This window comes from Zalophus californianus, chromosome 4, assembly GCF_009762305.2.
Source record: "Zalophus californianus isolate mZalCal1 chromosome 4, mZalCal1.pri.v2, whole genome shotgun sequence".
Classification (NCBI taxonomy): Eukaryota; Metazoa; Chordata; class Mammalia; order Carnivora; family Otariidae; genus Zalophus; species Zalophus californianus.
The window spans coordinates 112,233,514-112,256,459 of record NC_045598.1 but is presented as its reverse complement, the minus strand read 5'-3'; the positions used below and the strand labels follow the sequence as shown (position 1 = coordinate 112,256,459).

Genomic DNA, 22,946 nt, shown 5'->3' with positions numbered 1-22,946 from the left:
TATAATTTTTAACTTATTTGATTACCAAACATTTTAATAATAAAAATGGTTTAGAGTTTATTGAGGTATAATGACATAAACAAATAGCACATATTTAAAGGGTAAAGTTTAATAAACTTTGCCATATTTATGCACCCATAAAACCATCACTACAATCAACATAATGAACATATCCATCACCACAAAGTTCCTCTATAATCCCTTTCTGTTGCCACCCCCCCCCATTTCCCAGGCAACTGCTGATTTGCTTTCTGATTCTGTACTTTAATTTGTAATTCCTAGAATATAATATCAATAGAAGCATGTGACATATACTCTATTTTTGGAGGGAAGAGCGCCTGGTTACTTTCACTCAGTGCAATAATTTTGAGATTCATCTATGTTGTAGCATTTATCAAGAGTGTGTTCCTTTTTACTGGTAAGTAATATTTCATTGTATAGATATGACACTAAATGTCCATTCGTCTTTTGGAATTTGAGTTGTTTCCAGTTTGGGGCTATTAACATATAAAGCTACTATGAACATTTGTGAACAAGTCTTTGTAAGAACACATGCTTTCATTTCCTAGGAGTGGACTGGCTAGATCATATGGTAGGTGTAGATTTAACTTTTCATTAACTGCCAAACTCTTCAAAGTGTTTGTGCCATTTTATATTCCCACCAGTAGTGTATAACAATTCCACTTTCTCCTTGCCAATACTTAGCACGAACAGTTATAATTAGCCATTCTAGTGTATATGTAGTGGTATTTCATTGTGTTTTTAATTTGCATGTTCTTTATGGCTTATGAGGTTGAGTATTTTTTCATGTGCTTATATGATATTTGGGTACATCTCTGGTGAAGTGTCTATTCAAATTTTGGCACTTTTTCTTTATTGAGTTTTTTCCAAATACTCATTTTCAGTTGTTAAAAAATGTATTCTAGAGGCAAATCCTTTATTAGATATACAATTTCCAAATATTTTCTTCCAGTCTATGCCCTGTATTTTTCTTTAAGAGTCTCTATTGAACAAATGAAGCTTTAAATTTTGAGGAAGTCTCAGATTTAATTTCATTTCTTACTATTTAAAGACATTCCCAAAGACCTTTACCTTGAGATGTCTACCAGAAGCATGATATGTAAGGAGCTAAGGATAGAAGAAATAATACCTTTTTCTTTAGGAATTTATAGTTGAGTTTGGGCTGGGAGAAGGAGGATGGGTTAATAGAGAATACCACAAAATGTGATAAATACAGTAAAAAAGAAATGTTGAAGGTCTTATAGAAACTTGTTGTTTAAGTGTAAAAATAAAAACTTAAAATTTCTAGATGTAAACAGTGGATCGTTTTTTACTTTTGTTAATCTTGAAATGAAAAAATCTTTCTAAGTACAACATAAATCCTAGGAGCCATAAAACTCCTTTATGCTGGGGCACCTGGGTATCTAGGTTGGTTAAGGTCCAACACTTGATTTCTGCTCAAGTCATGATCTCAGGGTTGTAAGATCAAGTCCTGTGTCAGGCTCTGCACTGGCATGGAGCCTGCTTAAGATTCTCTCTCCTCTCCCTACCCCTGCTTGTGTTCTCTCTCTCTCTTTAAATAATTAAATAAATAATTAAATCTTAAAAAAATTTTTTTTGCTAACTTAAGCCACACAGAAATACAAGGGGTAAATTTCCTTCGTGTATTGTGTATCCAGTACTAACAAATAAAAAAATAGGAAGAAAATAGAAACATATTCAAAATTTGAAGATGGACATATAAAAGTATAAACTAATGTCACTTAAAGATGCTCAACCTCACACATCTTAGAAATGCATTTTAAATGGCAAGCACATAAATTCTTCCAATTATTCCAATAGTAAAGACTGAAAGCCAAAGGATAGCAAATAAATAACTGTAGTCTGTGGTGATTCCTATAGGCAGAATTGCAAAACAGAACTTGTGTTGGGAACAACAGAGCTAACACACATTTGAGCTCAAAACAAAACAAAACAAAATGCAATTTCTTGTTGCAGGAACTGAATGCGGAACTTAAATCAACAAAATGAGTGGAAATTGAAAAGAGAGGGTTCTCCAGGGAAAGGCATAAGACTTAAGCACAGGAACTTGGGAATGAAATCCTCACAAGGGGAAGGAGGAAGGAGACTGGACACTAATACCTTTCAAATTCAAACCTTCATCAGATTATTGTGTATCTTCTTGAGATTTTTTAACTTTTTAATTTTTTTATTCTTTTAAAAGAATATGTGTATGTATCATTCCAACCCCTTTATTAAAACACAGTGGCTTACTGGGCGCCTGGGTGGCTCAGTTGGTTAAGCGACTGCCTTCGGCTCAGGTCATGATCCTGGAGTCCCGGGATCGAATCCCACATTGGGCTCCCTGCTCAGCAGGGAGTCTGCTTCTCCCTCTGACTCTCTTCCCTCTCGTGCTCTCTATCTCTCATTCTCTCTCTCTCTCAAATAAATAAATAAAATCTTAAAAAAAAAAGCAGCAGCTCTGCTTTAAAAATAAATAAATAAATAAAATAAAACACAGTGGCTTACTTAGTTCCCTATTTTTCGCTTTGCTATTGCCATTTAATAAACTTTCTTGGATGACCTTCTATACTAGTACCAACAGAGCTAGCTTATCCTTTCAATGGTTGCACAGTATTCCACTCATTGGATATTGAGGTCATTTCAGATTCTTTGTTATGAGTTTGTTTCTATTCACCCTGCTCAGGAGTTAGCTTGGTTCTTTAATCTGAAGACTCAAGGAAATTCTTAGCCATCATCTCTCTTCATACATTGCCTCTCATACGTTTTCTCCAGTCTTTCTGCAGATTTTTAAAATTTTTTTTAGTTTCTCATTCTAAAGTTCATGGCTTACATAAACTTTTATGTTTTTCACCCCTTTCTATGTGTGCTGTGTTCTGATGACATTCTCTTTCAATTCATCTTCGTCTATTCTATTGTTCAATTGGTTAATTGATTTTAATTTTAAATATGCTCTTCTTAAAATTTTGTAACTCCTATTTGATTCTTTTGCAAATCCACATTTTTTAACACCACATCCTATTCTTGACTTATAATTTCCATTCCTTTACTTAAAAACCACATGATAATTAAAAATAGTTTTGGATTTTTTTGGAAGGGAACCTGGGTGGTGCAGTAGTTAAGTGTCCAACTTTTGATTTTTGGCTCAGATCACGGTCTCAGGGTCATGAGATTAAGCCCTATGTCAGGTTCTGTGCTAGGCATGGAACCTGCTTTAGATTCTGTTTCCTTCTCCCTCTATCCCTCCCCCACTCAAAAAATAAGTTTGGATTTTTAAATCTCTAAATTATGCTTTCGCCTATCATGGTCTATTTACTCAATAATTTAACATTTTGAATTCAAATCTCTTCTTTAATGAGAGTGGTTTTATTGAAAATATCATGCATTCTGGTTTGTGGGAGTGTCCCTACAGAGCTAAGTTCTAACACTGGCCCCTGTTAGATAGTAGTGATATCCCCCAGTCCCCTTCATGTTTTATTTTATTCTAATTTCTCTGGTTGGGGTAGCTGTACCACACGATAGCACAAATTCAAAATCGAATCCTACAGGAAGCAAAAGACTTCTGGCCAAGTGGGTGAAAAGAAAATTCTTTTCTTTTTTTGGACCTAGAGCATCAGGGATATGATTTTCATTCACAACACTTGAATATTTTAACATATGCCTAAATTATTCAATCAAAAGCATATGTATAAACATATATCTTTATATCTAATCAAAGTTTCAGAAAACTTTACATGAAAATTAAGTTAGAAAAAAATTTGAGATTCAAGCAAACCAATGTGGTTTAGTCCAAGATAAGAGTCCTGTTTGAATGCTAAATATGGAGGAGAAATGAGATTATATATGTTTCCAAATTTTCATTCATTAAAGTGGCTCACATTTTATTAAATAAGGAATGTACTTTGGTATCCTAATGCACTGGTATCAAGTTATGCAGGTGAGTTTTCCAATAGTGTGTATATATGAATATTGAACTATAAACAAATTCTATATCCTGGAAGTCTTCATTTCCATGATGGAAAGTAGTAAGGTAAAAATCTACTAACTCTTGCTTTCAGTTTTTAAAATGCCAAGAAGAATTCATTATGATTTTTAAAAAATGTGAGATGCTAAGAGATTTGAAACAAAATTTTGGTATAATAATATTAATAGCCTAGCAAATAAAAAGCTATGAATACTAATGCTTACCTACATTTATTATATATGTGTGGGTTGGAATATTAAACAGTTTTATTATTTACTTTATATTTTTTTCCAGATTCTTTTTTACTTTACCATTATTCAAAACCTAGATAAATGCAAAGGTGGCAAAGAATGCCACAAGTAATTGAAGGGAAAATGTAGGAAGTGTCAAATGTAGTTGTCATCGTAAATGAAGAATAACCGTGGGGTTATTAGGATTATGAAATATTTATAGTAACATAAATTACACTAATTATTAATACTTCACATGTCGAGGTTAGAAAGGGCAGGGATGGATGATAACACAAATATTAGAGTCTTTCTTAAAGAAACATTCATCATTTTTATTTTTGGCAAGAATTCCACAAATGAATAGATCTACATTTTATGTATCTGACTATTAAACAGCTATGTTTACTGATGGTCATTACAACCTTCCCCAGTGGCTGATGCTCCTTTCTATTTGAATAATTTCTCATTAATGAATTTTCCCTCCACTACAGCCCTATACACTTGTTAAACTGTATTTCCTATGTAATGTCCTACTGGTATCAGAAGCATCTGGGATTGAATGGGAGCCACAGTGGGAGTTTCCCAGGTATCATCACAGCCCTGTTCTCTGAACCACAAACAAGGGCCTGAGACATAACCCCAGTGGAATGTCGTGAGACACATGACACATACATCTCTTCAACTTTGCATCTACCTAAAACATCAGCATGGCTCTGGTGTGAGGACCTGAGGCTAGGAAACAGGGTATGCCTATGTCTGGAGAGACACAGCTCAGAGCTTTGCAGACATATTGAGCTCTCCAGAGCTATTTTCAGTAGTGTTTCAGTCACACATAACTTTGTGAGCTAGTCTGGGCTAGTGGCACCATTAATAATATCAATTATACAAGAACATAAATTCTGTATTCTAAAGAACAAATTTAAAATTTTAACATATTAATGTTAATAATGGCATATATTGAGAATTTTGTTTGTTATTTAATCTTCAAAAATAAACATGTAAGGTAGTTGCACTTTTAAAATATTACCAATGAACAACTGAGGTTTGAGAAAAGTAACTTAGTTTTCATAAGATGATTATTTAAAATTTTTACCATTGAAATCAACTTGTGATTGACCTACCAATATATAACTTAGATGTTTAGATTTTGATCAATGGTTGCACATTGAGGTTGATGTTAATGGTAGGAAATGCATGGCCGGCCTTTGCTTCTCCACCATCACATGAACCTGACACACGGCTGACTTGAGCGAGTCCAAAACTGAGCTTATACTTACTTTCCTCATTCAAACAAATATTTTTATAATGTTTATGAGGCAATGCAAATTTAAGTTCAGCTTAATAAAATTGTAAGTAGAATCAATTATTGTTTTCTATAATCAATTATTTTATTCTATAATCAATTATTAGTCTAATAAATCAACTAAATTCTTGGCTAGATTAATCAGACATCATTTTCATTCCATGCATTTAGACTCATGTAAAATACTGTCATCTAATTTTGAAAATTCCTTCTAACTTTTAGATCAATTAAACATAGGTCTCCCATATAAAAATAGGTATTTGAAGGGACACATGAACTCTAGTGCTTATAGCAGCTGTGTCCAAAATAGCCAAACTATGGAAAGAGCCCAGAATCCATCAATGGATGAATGGATAAAGATGTACACACACACACACACACAATGGAATATTACTCAGCCATCAAAAGGAATGAAATCTTGCCATTTGCAACGATGTGGATGGAACAAGAGTGTATTATGCTAAGTGAAATAAATTAGTCAGAGAAAGACAAATACCATATGATTTCATTCAAATGTGGAATTTAAGAAACAAAACAGGTGAACATAGAAGAACAGAAGGAAAAATAAAATAAAATAAAAACGGAGAGAGAGGCAAACTATTGACTATAGGGAACAAACTGAGGGTTGCTGGAAGGCAAGTGGGTCAGGGGATCGGGTAATTGGAGGAAAGGCATTAAGGAGGGCACTCGATGTAATGAGCACTGGGGGTTATATGCAACTGATGAATCACTAAATTCTATCTTTGAAACAAATAATGCACTATATGTTAACTAACTTGAATTAAAAAAAATAGGTTTCCCACATATTAAGATACAAACTATCTTATGTAAATATCTCTCCTAGGCCTTCAATATTATATTTAAATAAATATATGTATTTTGCCAAATACAGTTTTGACTTAGTTTACTTAGATTAAATTTTTTTTTAAAATGCTTTTAATATGATCAGAGAAACAGATATATCAAATAATATGAAAGAAGTCTAATAAATTATGTATATTCCTGGAGAGCAAATGATAGTGCCAATTGTTTCCACATATAAATTAAATGTAATCAAGATTATCTTTGATAATTGATAAAATGAAAGAAATATATGATTTGTCTTTCCAAATATGTTTCCCTCTTACCTGCTGGTTTACAGGAAAGTTTCTGTTGATTTTTTTAATCTGCAACAATAAATAAATAATAAAAGTGAGAACAATAAATATAAGATTACACAAGAGCCCCCAAATTTTATGAGACTCTATTTTTAGTGAGTTCATATACTGATATTCTAAATTGACATACTAAAATCACTGCATGTCAAACACCAATTACAATTTTTCTTTAAAATTTGGCTATCAAAAGTATTCCAAATTTGACATGTAAACATTTTGAAAAAGATTTTCATCTAGAAATGTTTTCATTTATGAGAAATGAAAAGCTTGTGTTTCCATATAATGTTAAATGACAATCTATGGAGAATATAGAGTAAATTTAGTAATTTATTTCTTCATTTTGAAATATATTCAATTTATTTTAACACTCAAGAGAACAGAGGAAATAGAATACTCAAATACTAAAAGACAAAGTACATGTGCCAAAATATTTTCATTTGAGACCCTAAACAAAATATAATATTTACCTTAAGATAATTTAATGAGTGACGTTTCAAAACAACTTAAAATCAATCTTTGGAGAAAGGATTTCCCCTTTCATATAAACAAACTTCAAAATCCGACTGAAAATGAATATCAGATTTAGACAAATGACCTTATAACACACAAAGTCTTTGTTCAACAGAATTTTTACTAATTAAAACCAATTTTTATTTTTCATTGATTTTCTAGATAATTTAAAGAACGCTAACTCTGTACGATATAATCATACACCACACTAAACACAGACTGTTTTCACTCAGAAATTGTTTTACTGAGTTATTTTACTGTTCCTTCTTTGTTAGTTTTGGTTCTCTTTGTCTTACTGTTAAATGAAATGACAGGAAATTTAATGGATATGGTGCACAAAGTTGGAGAATCATTAAATGGCTCTGTACAAGAAAAGACTTACTGGCAACACATGTGTCATTTAAAATAGATAAGAAAAGAAAACTTGAGAAGATTTATGTGATTTCAGCAGGGACATGTACAAAAAACATACATCTTTCTTACATTGCTATAGTCATTTCAAAATAGTTTTTGTTTAGGTGAGGAATCAGCTAAAGAAATCTCTAAAACTACTGGTATCTTCAACTAAAATCAGGGTAGTTAAAAAAACAGCTTCCTAAACATCTTTTATTAATCCGTAAAAAAAATCTATATTGAATACTTCATGGAACTATGCTTTTTGCTAGTTCTTACGGATTGTTATAAAAAATTGTAAAATTCTACCAATATTTTGTATGGACTCTTGTCTTCCAGCACGAACTATCTGGCGTTATAACTTTTAACTTTTTAATCTGAAAAAAGTCTGAATAATTTGAATAATTGTAACAATGTTCAGGCCACAGTAATGTACGTAAATGTACACATGCACATACATGTATAGATTTGATAAATGCAAAGCAAAGTGTGGAGACTGTCATTCATTCATTTCTAAAATCCTTTTAATGATCTACCAATGTGAGTCATGGTGCTTTAAGTGCTGGAACATGAAAATGAAAGTCTTTCCAAGCTGAGACAATAGCATAATGAGGTTATTTTACAGAGTCTGAAGAGTCCAAGTGGCTGCAGTGTGGAATGACCTTAAGTTCAGTGCCGGAGCCACAATATAGATGCATAATAACATTGTCAAGCTTTACAGTCATAGAGACCTAGGTTTGAATTCCAGCTGTAACTATTACCAAATATCATTAGACAGGTTATTAATTATCCTGTGTCTAATTTCCATCCTTTGTAAAATGCCTATAACAATATTAACCACATATATTTGTTGGAAAAATTAAATGAAAAAACAAATGTCATGAAGTTAGAGCTCAATAAGTGATGATTATCATTAATATAATAAATAATAATATATAAAATTAATATAAAAGATGTTTGGATTTATTTTGAAGACAATGAGAATGTTTTTATTTATTTATTTATTTATTTTAATTTGAGATAGAGAGAGAGAGGGGAGAGAGCACAAGCAGGGAGAGCGGCAGGCAGAGGGAGAGTGAGAAGCAGGCTCCCCGCTGAGCAGGAACTTGAGCCCAAGACCCTGAGATCATGACCTGAGGCACAGGCAGATGCTTAACCAACTGAGCCACCCAGGCGCCCCAACAATGAGAATGTTTTAAAGAAGCTAAACAAAGATTTTTTTTTCTACTATCCTTTGCAAATACCTTTCTATTTTCTTGGGCACTCTAGGTTAGGGTTTAGATACTCAAGGACCAAGTAAGTGACAACCATGTGTGACCCAGGTTGGGTTCCAGAGTAGAGGTTGCCCACTGTTCACCTACAGAGCCTCAGTCACTTGCAGGCGTGCCACAGTTAGAGGGATAAGGAATCAGCTGAAGTTTCCTCAGATGTGAAAGTGTTTATCAGTTGGAAACAGCATGCCTACTTTTACATTTACAAGCATATTCTAGGAAACCTCAATTATAAATAAACAATGTAGAAAATGCTAAATGCTAGAAGTATATTGTTTTAAATTGCTCATTTAGTAGTCATAAGAAATCATATCAATAAAATAGCTTGATAAGATAAAAATATTGGAAACATTAATGATAATTTAAATTTATTTTTAAAAATAAAGCTGTATGTTCTATGGTTGAAATAATGTTTAATTTATTAAATGTAATAAAATACCAAACTGTAAATAATATATACTTAAATGCATTCATAGAGCAAAGTTTTAAAAATTGTCAGCATTTGGCAACAATATTAATTCTAAATAGTGGAAATCCTAAATTCTCTGCATCATTTTTAGACTGCTCTTCAAATAAGGAAAATTAAAATTTGTCCAAAAGATGTTTTTAATATTAAACTTCTTAGAAACCAATGTTAATTATGTATTATCAGAACCAATAATTTGTGTTATGGGAAGCTGAAAAATTAATATAATCTTTAACAAAAAGAGTCAGTGCCTGAACATGAAGTCTTGAAAAGATGAAAGGACCTAATTGCAGTCAAATCAAACTAGCTCTTTATGGAGCAAGATTGCTTAAAGCTATTAATCCTAAAAATGTAAATGAAACAGAGTATGATTTTGACCAGGATTGCCTCACATGTCATTCTACAAGAACAGCAAGTGACGTAGAAAACTACCAAGTAAAGTGCATTCAGATGAAGGAAATCCATGTTAAAGCTTTTAGTCCAAAAGACAAAGATAAATCTGTACACACTGAATGTTTTAACATCATGTTGATTTAAGCTAAGAATGTGGAATATAATTAATGTCTATGTGGAAGTATAAGAGGATACAATTTGCATTGTGTATTTTTTTTCAGGAGCCCCTCACATCTTAATAAAAATAGGAAGTATACTTGAATCAGTACTTATAATATAAAGAAATAATAGGGAGAAAGAGGGAGGAGTGGTGGGAGGGAGGGAAGAATAAATAAATCTCCCAAGCAGAAGACTTTTATTTATGTAGATATTTTACCTTCAAGGTTGAATACAGAATTAGAATTTATGTTGCTACTTTAGGGAAAGACATTTATTTCCAAGACAGCAAAGTTTTTCTATAAATCATTTTTAATCACATACCTCTTTAAAATCTGATGAAACTTATGTGACCTATTCTAGAAGATTTATAGATACTTTAAAACTTCATATAGAGAGTTCCAGAAAAGAAGGAAAATTAATACAATGGCTCAAGAAACAGTTGATTTGACCTTCCATCAGGCAGTAAAACATGATTGTCCTACAGAGAAGATGACTACAGCAAAATGAGCTGAGACTGAGTGCTATGTCCAAAGCAAAGAGCCTTTGCATCTCCAAGAAGTTCTATGCCACGGTTATTTACAAATGTACTAACTGGTTTAATGACTTCTACATATTTGTAAAACAATATCTAGATTCAGGTTGGTGTGACCTACTCAAAGGAAACAAAATCTAGGAGTGATGATTTCTTATTTTATTTGAGAACATAAGTTTTATAAAAGTATGGTATGAAATTCAAATGTTTTAAAATCAAATATCAACTTATTTTTGTTTTATTGTGTAATTGTGGTAGGATAATGCCCAACTCAGTGGGTCATTTCTGGAGTTATCTTTGATTCCTAGGATACTGAAGTCCATTTGAGAATGGAAATTCTACCTTCTTCTATCTTTAAGTTCCCCCAACATGTGGTTTTAGTTCTATGAATGACATAAAATACATGATTGAGGTTAATCAAATGACACTTCTTTGTGTAGTATCTACTTAAAATGGCATTCAATAAAAATTGTTATTCAAAATCAAACCTATGCCATCATATGCTTAAGTAGGCTCTTCCAGATTTGTTCAAGAAAACAATATATAGTACTTTAATTTCCATTTTTTTCTAGAATCACACTGGAACATTTCCTTCTAAATAGAAAACCACAGTAGCTCAAAAAATAAAAGAGACAGATATTTTCAGGGCTACAGCATGAAAACATGAACTCAATTATAGCATACAATGTTTTTACAATGCAGATAATCCATGGAAAGCTACAAAGAATTTCCTAGTTAATCTGTGTTTGTATGGTCTAACCAGGGAATACATTGAATAATTTTAAATTGAGATTAACAAATAGCTACCTGAACAAAATTTTTCTTTAAAATGGGTAAAAGGACCAAAAGAAAACAAATGAATCCTTTTAAGTTACCATGCTGTGAAAAAGAAAGTTGATATTTCTTCATAAACCTCTAGGCTTAGAAGTAGCAGAATAAAGGTCTAAAATAGTGCCCCATTATAAATGGCCTTCTTTAAATTTCTTTCTTTTCATACTACTTAACATTGTCAAATGCTATTTATTTTATTATATTTTTGTATTATGATCTGCTTGCTCCCCCTCCCTTTAGAAAAAAATTCATGAAGTCACAGATTTCTGTTTTATTCCATACATTACTTCTTACATGTAAAAGATTGTCTAGGTCTTCGTGGGTGTTCAATCAATGTTTGTTGAACAAATGAAAAGAAAGAATATATCAGAACAAAGAATCAAATTCTCTGAGGTTAACTTAGTCTTGAAAGCAAGTTATTTCTAAAAAAAATAAATTTCTAGATTATTAACTTTGAATGTCATAGGAATTCTAATGGCTTCAAACCTAGTTTATACCATATATGAAAGTTGGAAGGAATGCCTGATGATTCATAGCAAGTTCTTATCTCACAGGAAGAATAGTTTCTGGATTGAGACAAAAGCATGGAGAGAAAGATGGGGGTAGGGGAGTTGGGGCTCCTGCTGTTTGGCATGGCAGGCCAAGTTTTGAGGAAGTAGACACAGAAAGCACAAATTAGTTTGGGAAATCCCAGTGGAGAGCTTTGGACTCTCTTCCCCACATCCTCACAGAATCCCCATACCAAGCATGGTTTCAAAATGATAGAATAGCTGCAGCTAGAGGAAGTGTTTTAATCTGAAGAACCGAATCCAAAATTTCTCATTCCTGCCGGGCTGATGAGAAAATAATAGAAGTGCTGGAAGACAAGAAGAAACTTCATGACATGTGAGCCAGAGATGTTGGTGGGATCACACACATCAGGAAGTGCATCAGGGACAAAGGGTGACATTCAGAGCACATGGGAAGAACTCCACAGAGGAGTTTCCAGGGACCAATGCTGAAGTGATACATTATTCCTGCAGGGAGAAGAGAAGGAAAAGGAGAAGAGAACTGGAATTTGAGTATTTACCCCAAAAGATTGAATTCTAATTTAGAAGTGATTAAGATACTAAGAATCACCAAGATTGAATTTACTGCATTAGTAGAAATGGCAGATTGAGTGCCATGAGATTTAAATAGATTTCTGTTAAGAAAATTTTTTTATGAAACCAGAGCACAGTGCTTAGCCAGTAAATTATTGTTTAACCTCTCAGTAGGATTTCCTATCATCTGCTTTTCCTGACTTTTGACAGTGACCTGCATCCATTCATTTGTAGAGGGGATTTTGAAATTTCATTATCCAATTTGTCATGTAACAAAAAAGGATATCACAGATAAAGGTGCACACTTCTGTAATTTTATATGTTCCTGATAAAAGGGAGATGATTAAAAACAATACCCTTCTATAATACTTATACCACACTTCTAAGACACTATTTTAAAAATGCAAATCTTAAATTGGCAGAATCCCATACCATTCAAATCCCTCCATGATCTGGTGCCTGCCTCTCTTGTGGGTCATCTGTATACTAGATCTCTGTACAGAACTATTGGATACATGCCTGGTGCCTTCACTCACACACCCTCTCCCTGCCACCACACCACCTGCTCTCTTGCACACGCACACTCTCTCTATTTTCCCTTTCCCTCTCTGACCCACACTCACTCCCTCTCTCTCTCTTTTTTTCTCTTTTTCACCTAGCAGGAATCTAGTCTTGGGTGTGTGTGTGTGTGTGTGTGTGTGTGTGTGTGTGTGTGTGTGTTTGCCTAAGGTGCACAGAAGTTAAACATCTTTTAAATTCACCCTGAATATGGCACAGTTTGGTTCTGTCTGACACCAAAGGCTGTGCTGTTGTACTACATAATCAAGAACAATAACCACCATGAAAACGTTTCGAAAACCCTAGTGGAACTGGGCAGTAACTTTCTCTTTTGTATTCCCTGTGGGTCTAATTCTTACATTGTTCTCATTGCATGTGCTTATGGACCTCTACATCACCATAACCCTTAATTGTGCCACCTTTATCTTCCCTTAGCTTAGCAGTGTGTCCAACTACCTAACAAGTTTGTCAATCACCATTAACCATCCTGTGGGGAATATTGCAGGATATTCCTACCTTCTCAAACTCATTGATAATCCTAGATCTGAATCAAAATAATGCCAGTGTTCCTTCCGTTATTGGTGGTACTCTACAGCTCATCACTAGGGCTCGATGTGAGGCTCTCTTCTGATTTGAAAATCTCTAACTTGTTTAGCTATCCTAATTCTTTTTTAACTAGGATCCGATTTAATCTTCTTTCTTAGTATAATCTTGTAATTATACTTATTACAGAGGCTTCTAATTTATGGAAGGAACCCCATTTTTCCACTTTGTCAGTGATTTCGACATGAGTAAAATTAACAGAAAGGCAAAAAAAATGGAAATCACTACATTAATATATATTTTGGACTAATGATAGCAGTTGGTATTAGGAACTGACATATTCTTGCTCTGCCAAAATATAATATGTTTTTTAATTTTATCAGAAATTCTGGAAATTTAGTTTTTATGACAAATCTCAATATGTAAGATTTAACATTTACTTTAAATTTCAAAGACAATGAGGACTACATACAAAAACCTATTTGTAAGCCAGGTATGGTTTATGGAAACACATCTAAGGGATGGTTATGTTAAGAAAAATAACTTAATCTTATAAATAGATATGCAAAACCATTTTTTAAAATGCAATTCCAATCTTTAAAAAAGAATGGTAAAGGAAATAGAATAAGTGAAATAAGGAAATAACGATCTTTTTACGTTATATAGAATCAATATATATTTCAAATTAACAAATATCATGATTAAAAATTAAACATATGAAATCAATGTAACAAAAGAATATAAGGAATTGCCCTTATCATTATTATTTAACAGTGGCATTAAAAATTATAGCCCAGAGGTGCCTGGGTGGCTCAGTCGTTAAGCATCTGCCTTCGGCTCAGGTCATGATCCCAGGGTCCTGGGATCGAGCCCTGCATCAGGCTCCCTGCTCCACGGGAAGCCTGTTTCTCCCTCTCCCACTGCTTGTGTTCCCTCTCTCACTGTCTCTCTCTGTCAAATAAATAAATAAAATATTTGAAAAAAATTATAGCCCAGATAATATGGTGAAAAATAGAATGTAAAAATGACTATTAAAAAAAGCAGAATGAATATGTCATTAGGGGAAAATAATCTATATGAAAAATGCCCAAGACAATTAGATTAAAAATGATTTTAAGGTGTTTGAATACCATGTACATATATCCAAACCAATAGTCTTCTTCAGTTTGAAAAAAAAAGATACAGAAATGGAACAAAATACTTTTGATCACCCTAAGAAGAATAAAATTCATAACAATTAACCTAATATGAAATATGGAGATTATGTAGATCTATTCCTGAGTGCCAGATTTCTTCCAAATTAAAATTTCTGGTGATATTACTTAAGTGCAACTATATTTAGACTTTATGGGCCCCTCAAGAATAAATGGTCAAATATATTGGAGAGTATTTAAGTTTAATCTCCAAGTCTATTCAAATGCATTTAGAATTTTAAGTGCATGTAGAATTACAATAATTAAAACAGGGTTTTAGCACTGCAAAACTAAATGAGCCAATGACTCATTTACATTCAGATAATTGAATAAGTAATATTGAATAATAAATATACTAATAAAAATATAATACATAAATAAAAATAAAATAATAAAATAAGTGAATTTAAAATGTATATACTGAGTTAATGATAAAGGTTGTATTTTAAATTTTAACAGAGAGCAATAGTGGAGCAAATGGTAAATTACTTGAAGAACAATGTATCATCCACTAGCCTCCAATGCAGTCCATATTTAATGCAGACATATTTAAGAAAGAAAGCAAAATTATTACATTCTTAAGTAGGATGAGAAAGCATGAAGCACAGCTACTTTCCTGTTGATAACAACTAGAATGGGGTGGTGAACTGACTAAAAGCATTTTGTTTGAAGGCATCTGGGAGCCCCTACTGTCACAAGGGTGAGCACAGGTAAGGTCCCAGACAGATGAGCACACAGAGGTGAGCTGGCCTTCTGTAGACACTGACTTGGCACTGGAAGAGAGTGAGAAGCATAATTTGCCCAGAGAAAGAAGCAGAGAATTTACTTTTCTCAGAGGATAATATTGGCAGCATTTGTGATCTGTAGGGCTTTGAACATAAAATTGGTTTTCACCTCAAGATATTTGCTGAGTTCTAAATCAAGGCAGGATGAAAGGTTAAAAATATTAATCTGAAAATTATGCAAAAGCAGACAACAGTTTTAGAAATTTGCTGTGCTGAGAGGTAAGCAAAGAGAATTCAGAGCCAGCTAAGGAGAACTCCCAGGAATAGACTGTACTCTCAGCTCAAAGGCCTGGAGGGCTATAGAACTGGGAAAGGAAAAAAAAAATAGAAGTAAACAGAACCCTACAAAACTTCAACCCAGCCTTGATCCAGCTGATTGGATTAAGACATAATCTTGGTTTGTGGGACTAAAAAATGTTCATATTCTTTTTCTAAGTACTTATATTAAGATATAGCCAGCAGTGTTTTAAATGATTAATATGCCCCAAAAATCCATAGTGTGCTATTATTTAATGATAATAGCTGATTTAAGTAATAATCATCCATTTATTAATTATGTTAAGTAATAACCATCCATTTATTAATTATGATATATGCAAAGTTAAGCACCTATTAGTCCAATAGAAGTAGGTAATCTCAGAATATGATTACTATCATGGGAAACTGTTCATGATTAAATCTTAAATGAACAAAGGATAATATCATCTACACAAGAGGATGGTAATTTTATTTTATATATGTAAACAGAAATACATATTTTAATGTATATGTGATAATATGCTAATAAAAACACTAGCAATAAATATGTTATTATTGCAATAAATTTTCATGTTATACTTTTCTGCACTTTAATAAAAATCTAAAATTAAAAACAAATGAAAGGATATATTTTAAAATACATTTTTCTACCAACACTAACACTCCAAATGGCAAATGGAGGTTTTGTGTTTGATTTTCTAGAAAACAATAGGCCCAAGAAATATAAAAGTCAAGTAATATAGATATACTCTTTCAGAAAGAGGATTTTGAATAGATTTTTTTGAGGGGAAGAATAATTAAATACCCAACATGAGAAGAATCTTCATGTTTTGGATGAAATGAAATAGAAAAGAAATTTATTTTCTAGATCTTATAATAATTACTAAAAATTTGACTTGCTGCATATCATCTGCATAGTTTTATAGATATTAAATAATGTTAGAAAAATGATGCATTCTATTTCATAAAACATTTTCACCATTTATTCTGTCTTCTTATTTTATTCTATTACATTAGGGATTTTTTTTTTTTCTTGTAGGAATCTTTGGTATTGATGAAGTCTTACATTTAAAGAAATAAGTATTTTGAAGCTCTATTATATGCAAGAATATATTCCTATAGTATTAAAAGTTTAATTTAAATTCAGTAGCACTGAATTTAGAGACTTTCATTTCATTAAAGACTTTTCATTAGAACTTTGAATTTTAAGTTTGAGACAGCTTCAAAAAGCTAGGACAAATATAAAGTCATTGAATGCTTATGTTACAAATTTTTTCACATGAATTTCTTATACTAAAGAAATGAAAATAATCATGGTAAATCAACTACTTTAATTTAACCAGCATCAAAAGTGAACATCTGCTAAAATAAATATTATGAACTGTACTTTAAGGAGTAATATTCACTTCAACTAAATGCTGGGGAAAATGATAAGTATTCCTTTTTCTCTGACAACATTTCACGAATGTTAATGGAAACACCTTAAAGGAAGCGTAATTATTGCAGTAGGTCTGTTTAATTGAAATAAGCGTGATATACAACTGGTTCTAGTAAAGATTAGTTTGGAACTAACTGATTAAAAATAAAATTTGGTGTAATAGGACTGTCCATTTGTTTTAAATATCGCTTTATTTTTGAATCCCTTAATTTTGTATATTCATTTTTAGCACCATCAATTGTATCTAGAAACTAGAGTAGTAATATCCCCTTGTGACTATCTCTTCAGACCAAAAAAGAAATACAATAGGATATTCAAATATTCCTTTAAATTTTTTCCCTCCTACTTTTAATGTCTTTAATCCTACTCATATGTTTGAAGATCAGTGAAGATCTTATATTAAAAACTTTTTATCCAAGTTGTATTAATCTTTTATTTTTTTATATCTCATAAACAAGTAAATTTTGGTGGCTGAAGTTGTGTGTTCTCAGAATGGATGCTGCAGGACCCTGCTAACAAGATATAGTTTTCCATGGAAATCAATTTTGAAGATTTACCCAAGCAAATCATTCTTACGGAAGCAAGAAACAGTCCCCCAATTCCCTTAAAGATTTGTGGCCAATATTATTTAACAGATGTGTGAGGAGTAAGAGAGATCTTTATTCTATAGATATAAATCCACCTCATGACTAATGATATTAGTGTGTGGGCACATAAGGCAATATATCCATTCTGCAGCTGCTGATAAAACTACCTTTACCATGTAGAGGGAAGAATAAAAAAAAAATGATTTTTGTCTCAGGAGCCCACACTTCAGCTCATATTTTTCATCCATTTTATTTTCAGGATATGGATTATAGAATGCCATTACTACCTTGGTTACTCCCCATCCCTATAGATATAATTTTAAAAGTATGCCATGTTGTTTCTAAAAACATATCTATTGGGGTGCCTGGGTGGCTCAGTCATTAAGTGTCTGCCTTCGGCTCAGGTCATGATCCCAGGGTCCTGGGATCGAGCCCCGCATCGGGATCCCTGCTCTGTGGGAAGCCTGCTTCTCCCTCTCCCACTCCCCCTGCTTGTGTTCCGCCTCTCGCTGTGTCTCTCTCTGTCAAATAAATAAATAAAATCTTTAAAAAAATAAAAAAATAAAAACATATCTATTAACAGTAAATCAACATTTCAGGATGATTTGGTATTATATGCAAATGAGTATTCTTAAACTTTATTTTTCCTAATAGAAGAATTTTTCAATTCTACCTGTCATCATCTTTAAGATTAGCATATATATGATAAGTACCATAAATATACCACCACATCTATCTATATCTGTATCTATATATATCAACATCTACATCATCTATCTAATCTTACTGTGAATTAAAAGTCTAAAAGCTGAAAATAGGTTGCAACCATTTATAAATCATATGTTTATTCATTTGGAGCTGACTTATTCATTTTTCCATGAATTCACTAAACCTCAGAAATGACTGTATGTCAGACATCAAGTGAATGCCAAGGATATAGGATTCTTACCCTCAAAAATCATCTGGTGTAGCTGGCAAAACAAACATGCAACAAATAATTCTAAGTTTTGGAATGAGTGTTAAAACAGGTCGTCTAAGATGCTATAAAAGTAAGAAAGAGGGAAAAACTGGCTGCAGGGTAGGTGTGCCTGCACAGTGTAGGAACCATGGGTTTCAGGAAGTGATGAAACATATTTTAATAAGTCAGTATTAATCATAGGTGAAGAAATCAGATTTACCATTGCTAAGTTATTAGACAGGACTCCTAATGAAGAAAATGCACAGTTTTTATACATAATAATTCAGATTCAATCCTCAGGAAATGTTTACAGCCACCTCTGCACCCTATTCAGGTATCCTCAGCTTTTAAGCTCCATCGTAGAATAAGGGGTCTTTTAAGATGTATTCAACTGAGCAACCGTAAACTCAAAATGATTTCTTGCATAATTTTCTAATGGCCCTTCATCTACCTACTTAGCACACTTCATTTACACCTTCTCTTCTATATTGCACTGCTACTAGGCAAGAATGTATCCTCCATGGAATGCTTAGTACCCTATAATGAACATTTAGAGGGAAAAGGTATTTCCTTAGTCTTGCTTCCCTAGAAATATAGCCTGAGGAAGTCACATATGTTAAACCTTTATTAAGGGAGATTGTTCAGTTCCAAGGAATCAAGAGTGAAAGGCAAAAGGAAGCAAGGCAGAACAGCAGAAGGTAAATATAAGGTGGTGAGTTGCCTGAGTCACTGAGCTAGCAATAGCTTCTGCATGAAACATTGTTGGTGTTCAATAAAGTGTGATAAGTAGAACTTTATGCAATTACTGCATTTCCAAAGAGTTCATCTATTGGGGAAGAGCAAGGAATTTGTTAGCTAGCTCCTTTTTGCCCCTTGTCTCTCACTGGATAATGTAGGTCCCATGGGGATCAGTTTGCACATTCCTACTGAGTTGCCATTAGTGTGAGGGCTTCTGGTGGGACCAGTGGGATTGGCCCTGCCACTATGGGCATGATGAAGGCCATCTTGAAGTCCAGCCCTAGGCACTGCAGGTGGCTAAAAGGGTGGATATGTTAAACTGAGGCCCCCTGGGAAGTTCCAGTGGCTCTAAAACTGGAGAACATTAAGAACTGAGAATACTCTGGCCAGAAATAAGGGCAAAAGAGTGAGTCCACCTGGGTGAGGGGGATGGGATCGTGCAGGCAAAACTGGCTGGATCAAGGGTGCATATAAATTGTGTCCAGGGACATTGCTCCATTTTATAATGATTGCATTATTCAGCTAACATCAAAGCAGATGTTTTGGGTTGTACAAATGAAAATCAGCTAATATTGTTCAATATCAAAAATTTAGGAACTTTATTTAATTTTTAGTTAGTAGTTTTCCAAGAAACAAAGTAGGTTATTTTACTCTAATTGTGTAAAAAGCAAAAATATGGTTGTCAAAAATATGCACACAGTGTAATGCCCAAACTTGCCCTTGGTTTTATTCTGATTTAAATTACTGACTCTGCAGTTTAATTTCACTCTCTATAACCCAGTTTTAGTTGACACCTGCATGTCTGACGTTCATATTTTGGTGCATGAGGAAAAACAATGTAGAAAACAACAACACGCTAGCACTGAAAAGTACATCTAAGGACTCAGAAATGTCAGCAACTATAAAAAGAAAAAGTCTACTTAAGTGACACCCACGCTTGTCAGAACCACACTCTGCAACCTCTGATCTCAGCCCCTACCTAGTTCATTGTCGGTAAATCTTCTTTGTGCTCAGCTTTATTTTGTCATGACTTTCAATTCACCCACACGCTTTGTCAAGCCTTTTCAACGTGGCTGACATAATAGTTTTTCCTTTAGCTTTTCACAACCAACATTTTTAGGGAAAAAATATTCTGTTTTCAACCTTCAAGTGTTTGCCATCATTAGATGGAAATCTATTAGATTAGAGATGCAGTTCTCTATGAATTAAACATATGACTCCAGAATGAGTTTGTTTTCACTTCTGAAGATAAATGTGTAAAATACAGAAGATGGTGAAATACCTGCTGAGTCAACTCAGAGGACTGATTAAAATGTGTGTGTGTGTATGTGAGAGAGAGAGAGAGAAAGAGAGAAAGAGAGAGAAAGAATCCAATAATGTGGTAGCTACTGTTAGTTATTTATCTCAAAAGCTGTTCACAATCTTCTTTTCTCAGTCATTTCCCACTGTAAACACCAAAAATGGTAGAGACTAGCCACCTTCACCTCCCTGCCCCCACTCCCTTTAACAAACTTTTCTCTTAGCCTGCTAAAAGGGGAGATGTGTAGATGGTGCTACTTATCCTTCTTTCCTTTCTTTCCTGTTCCAAACACTAAAGTTATGTTTGGAAATATTGAAGCCCTTGTGTGACCATGAGGTACAAACCAGATAAAAGTCAACACTCTAATAGTAGTGGAGGGCAATAATGTGTATAGACAGGAGATGGGTTCTTGGTGGCTTCCCTGAACCACTGAAACAAACCAGTAAATGTCACCATCTAGAATTCTTGTCATTTGGGACAAAACCCAACTATTTACTCCATCAGTACCTAGGGTTTCTTTTATTTGTCATCGAAAGCATTCTTAATTGATACAAACATCTGGGGAAGAGAATCTATTCTCTTTCACATGATACAATGTGAATTATATACTTTGAGATTCTCACGTGTGCAATCATATATTCTTATTTAAGATCATACTAATTTTCAATAAGCCTTTGGGAATAGAAACACCTAATTATCTATCTATCTATCTATCTATCTATCTATCTATCTATCTATCATCATCTATGATCTATCATCTACAAGCACGCACACACACACACACACACACATACACAAGTAATACTTTTCAAGTTACACAGTTCATTCCAATAAAAGAAATTCATGCTGAGAAAAAATATATATATACACACACGTTTATATACATATACATGTGAAAGAATTTAGAAAAGAGGAGGAGATATCCAAAGAATACAAAAATACAGATTTGAAGAGGCACATGCACCCCAACCTTTAGAGCAGCACTATCAACAATAGCTAAATTATGGGAAAAGCCCAAATGATTGGATAAATAAGATGTGGTGTATATATACCACGGACTATTACTCAGCCAACAAAAAGAATGAAATCTTGCATTGATTTCAATGCAAGAGAGAAAGAAAAATACTATATGATTTCATTCATATGTGCAATTTAAGAAACAAAACAGATGAACATAGGGGAAGGGAAGAAAAAGTAAAATAAGAAAAACAGAGAGGAAGGCAAACCATAAGAGACTCTTAACTACAGGGAAAAAAACTGAGTGTTGAAGAAGGGGAGATTGGTGTGGGATAGACTAAATGGGTGATGGGCATTAAGGAGGGCACTTGTGATGAGCACTGATAATGCAAGTAATAAACCACTAAATTCTATTCCTGAAACCAATACTACAATTCCATATGTTAACTAACTGAATTTAAATAAAATTTTGGAAGAAGAAAAAGAAAAGAAGTGGGCATTCCTTTATGTTAGCACTTAACCTTGGAAATGTCAAATGAAACTATGTTTATCAATCAAGATTAGGTTAGTGGTGTAGTAGTAGAGAGCGATTGGGAAGATTGGATTTATGACACTGGTTGAAAGAAAGCTATATATTTTATCTGCCTCCTCTGTTTCTTTTTAAACATGAGAGAACTTTGGTGTAGACCTTTGGCTTGCCTAAAATTGAAGCTGCTTAATGGTGTAGTCACTACTAGACATTTTTTTAACTCATTATATCCAGTTTCATAAACATTCTGTTACCCAAACAACCATCTTTCAGAATCTCAAATGACTCTTCTACAAAACAAAGAGATGCAACCTCATATACAATAAGCAAATTGATCCTGTCATTTATTGATGGCTTATGGATTAAATCATTTCATTCAGAATGCAACTGGAGAGAGGGAAAACTGCAAATGTCTCAGCATCACTGAAGGGCCACAATGTTTAACCCTCACATTGATTGAAACTTAACTTAGTGACTCTTTATGAGGAAGAATATGAAGTCCAAGCCCTAGAACTCATAGGTAGAGAAACCAGAACTTCATGTCAAGGCTGATGATGCCAAAACCCATGCTTTTTTTCTCATTGGAAAAATACCTCTACAAAAGCATCCATTTTGATTGCCTTTGACTGATCAAACCACAGAGTGTTTTGAAGTCAGACTTCCTTCTATTTTCAGGTTTAAGTATACAAATACTAATGGTTGATTAGTAAGTTCCTGACTCAATAATGTAGCTAATAGTTTTTTCTATTACCTTAATCTTCTGTATTTGTTTTTATTACCATATCATATG

The 22,946-nt window shown here is 33.3% G+C and overlaps 1 protein-coding gene across 1 annotated transcript in view; it reads right to left on the bottom strand.

Annotated features, from left to right (window-relative positions):
• SNTG1 (syntrophin gamma 1) overlaps nt 1-22,946 on the bottom strand; it is a 942,975-nt gene that overhangs the window by 184,033 nt on the left and 735,996 nt on the right. The window contains exon 13 of the mRNA XM_027616083.2: nt 6,646-6,684. Coding sequence (XP_027471884.1) covers nt 6,646-6,684 — 39 coding nt within the window. The remainder of the gene's footprint in view (nt 1-6,645; nt 6,685-22,946) is intronic.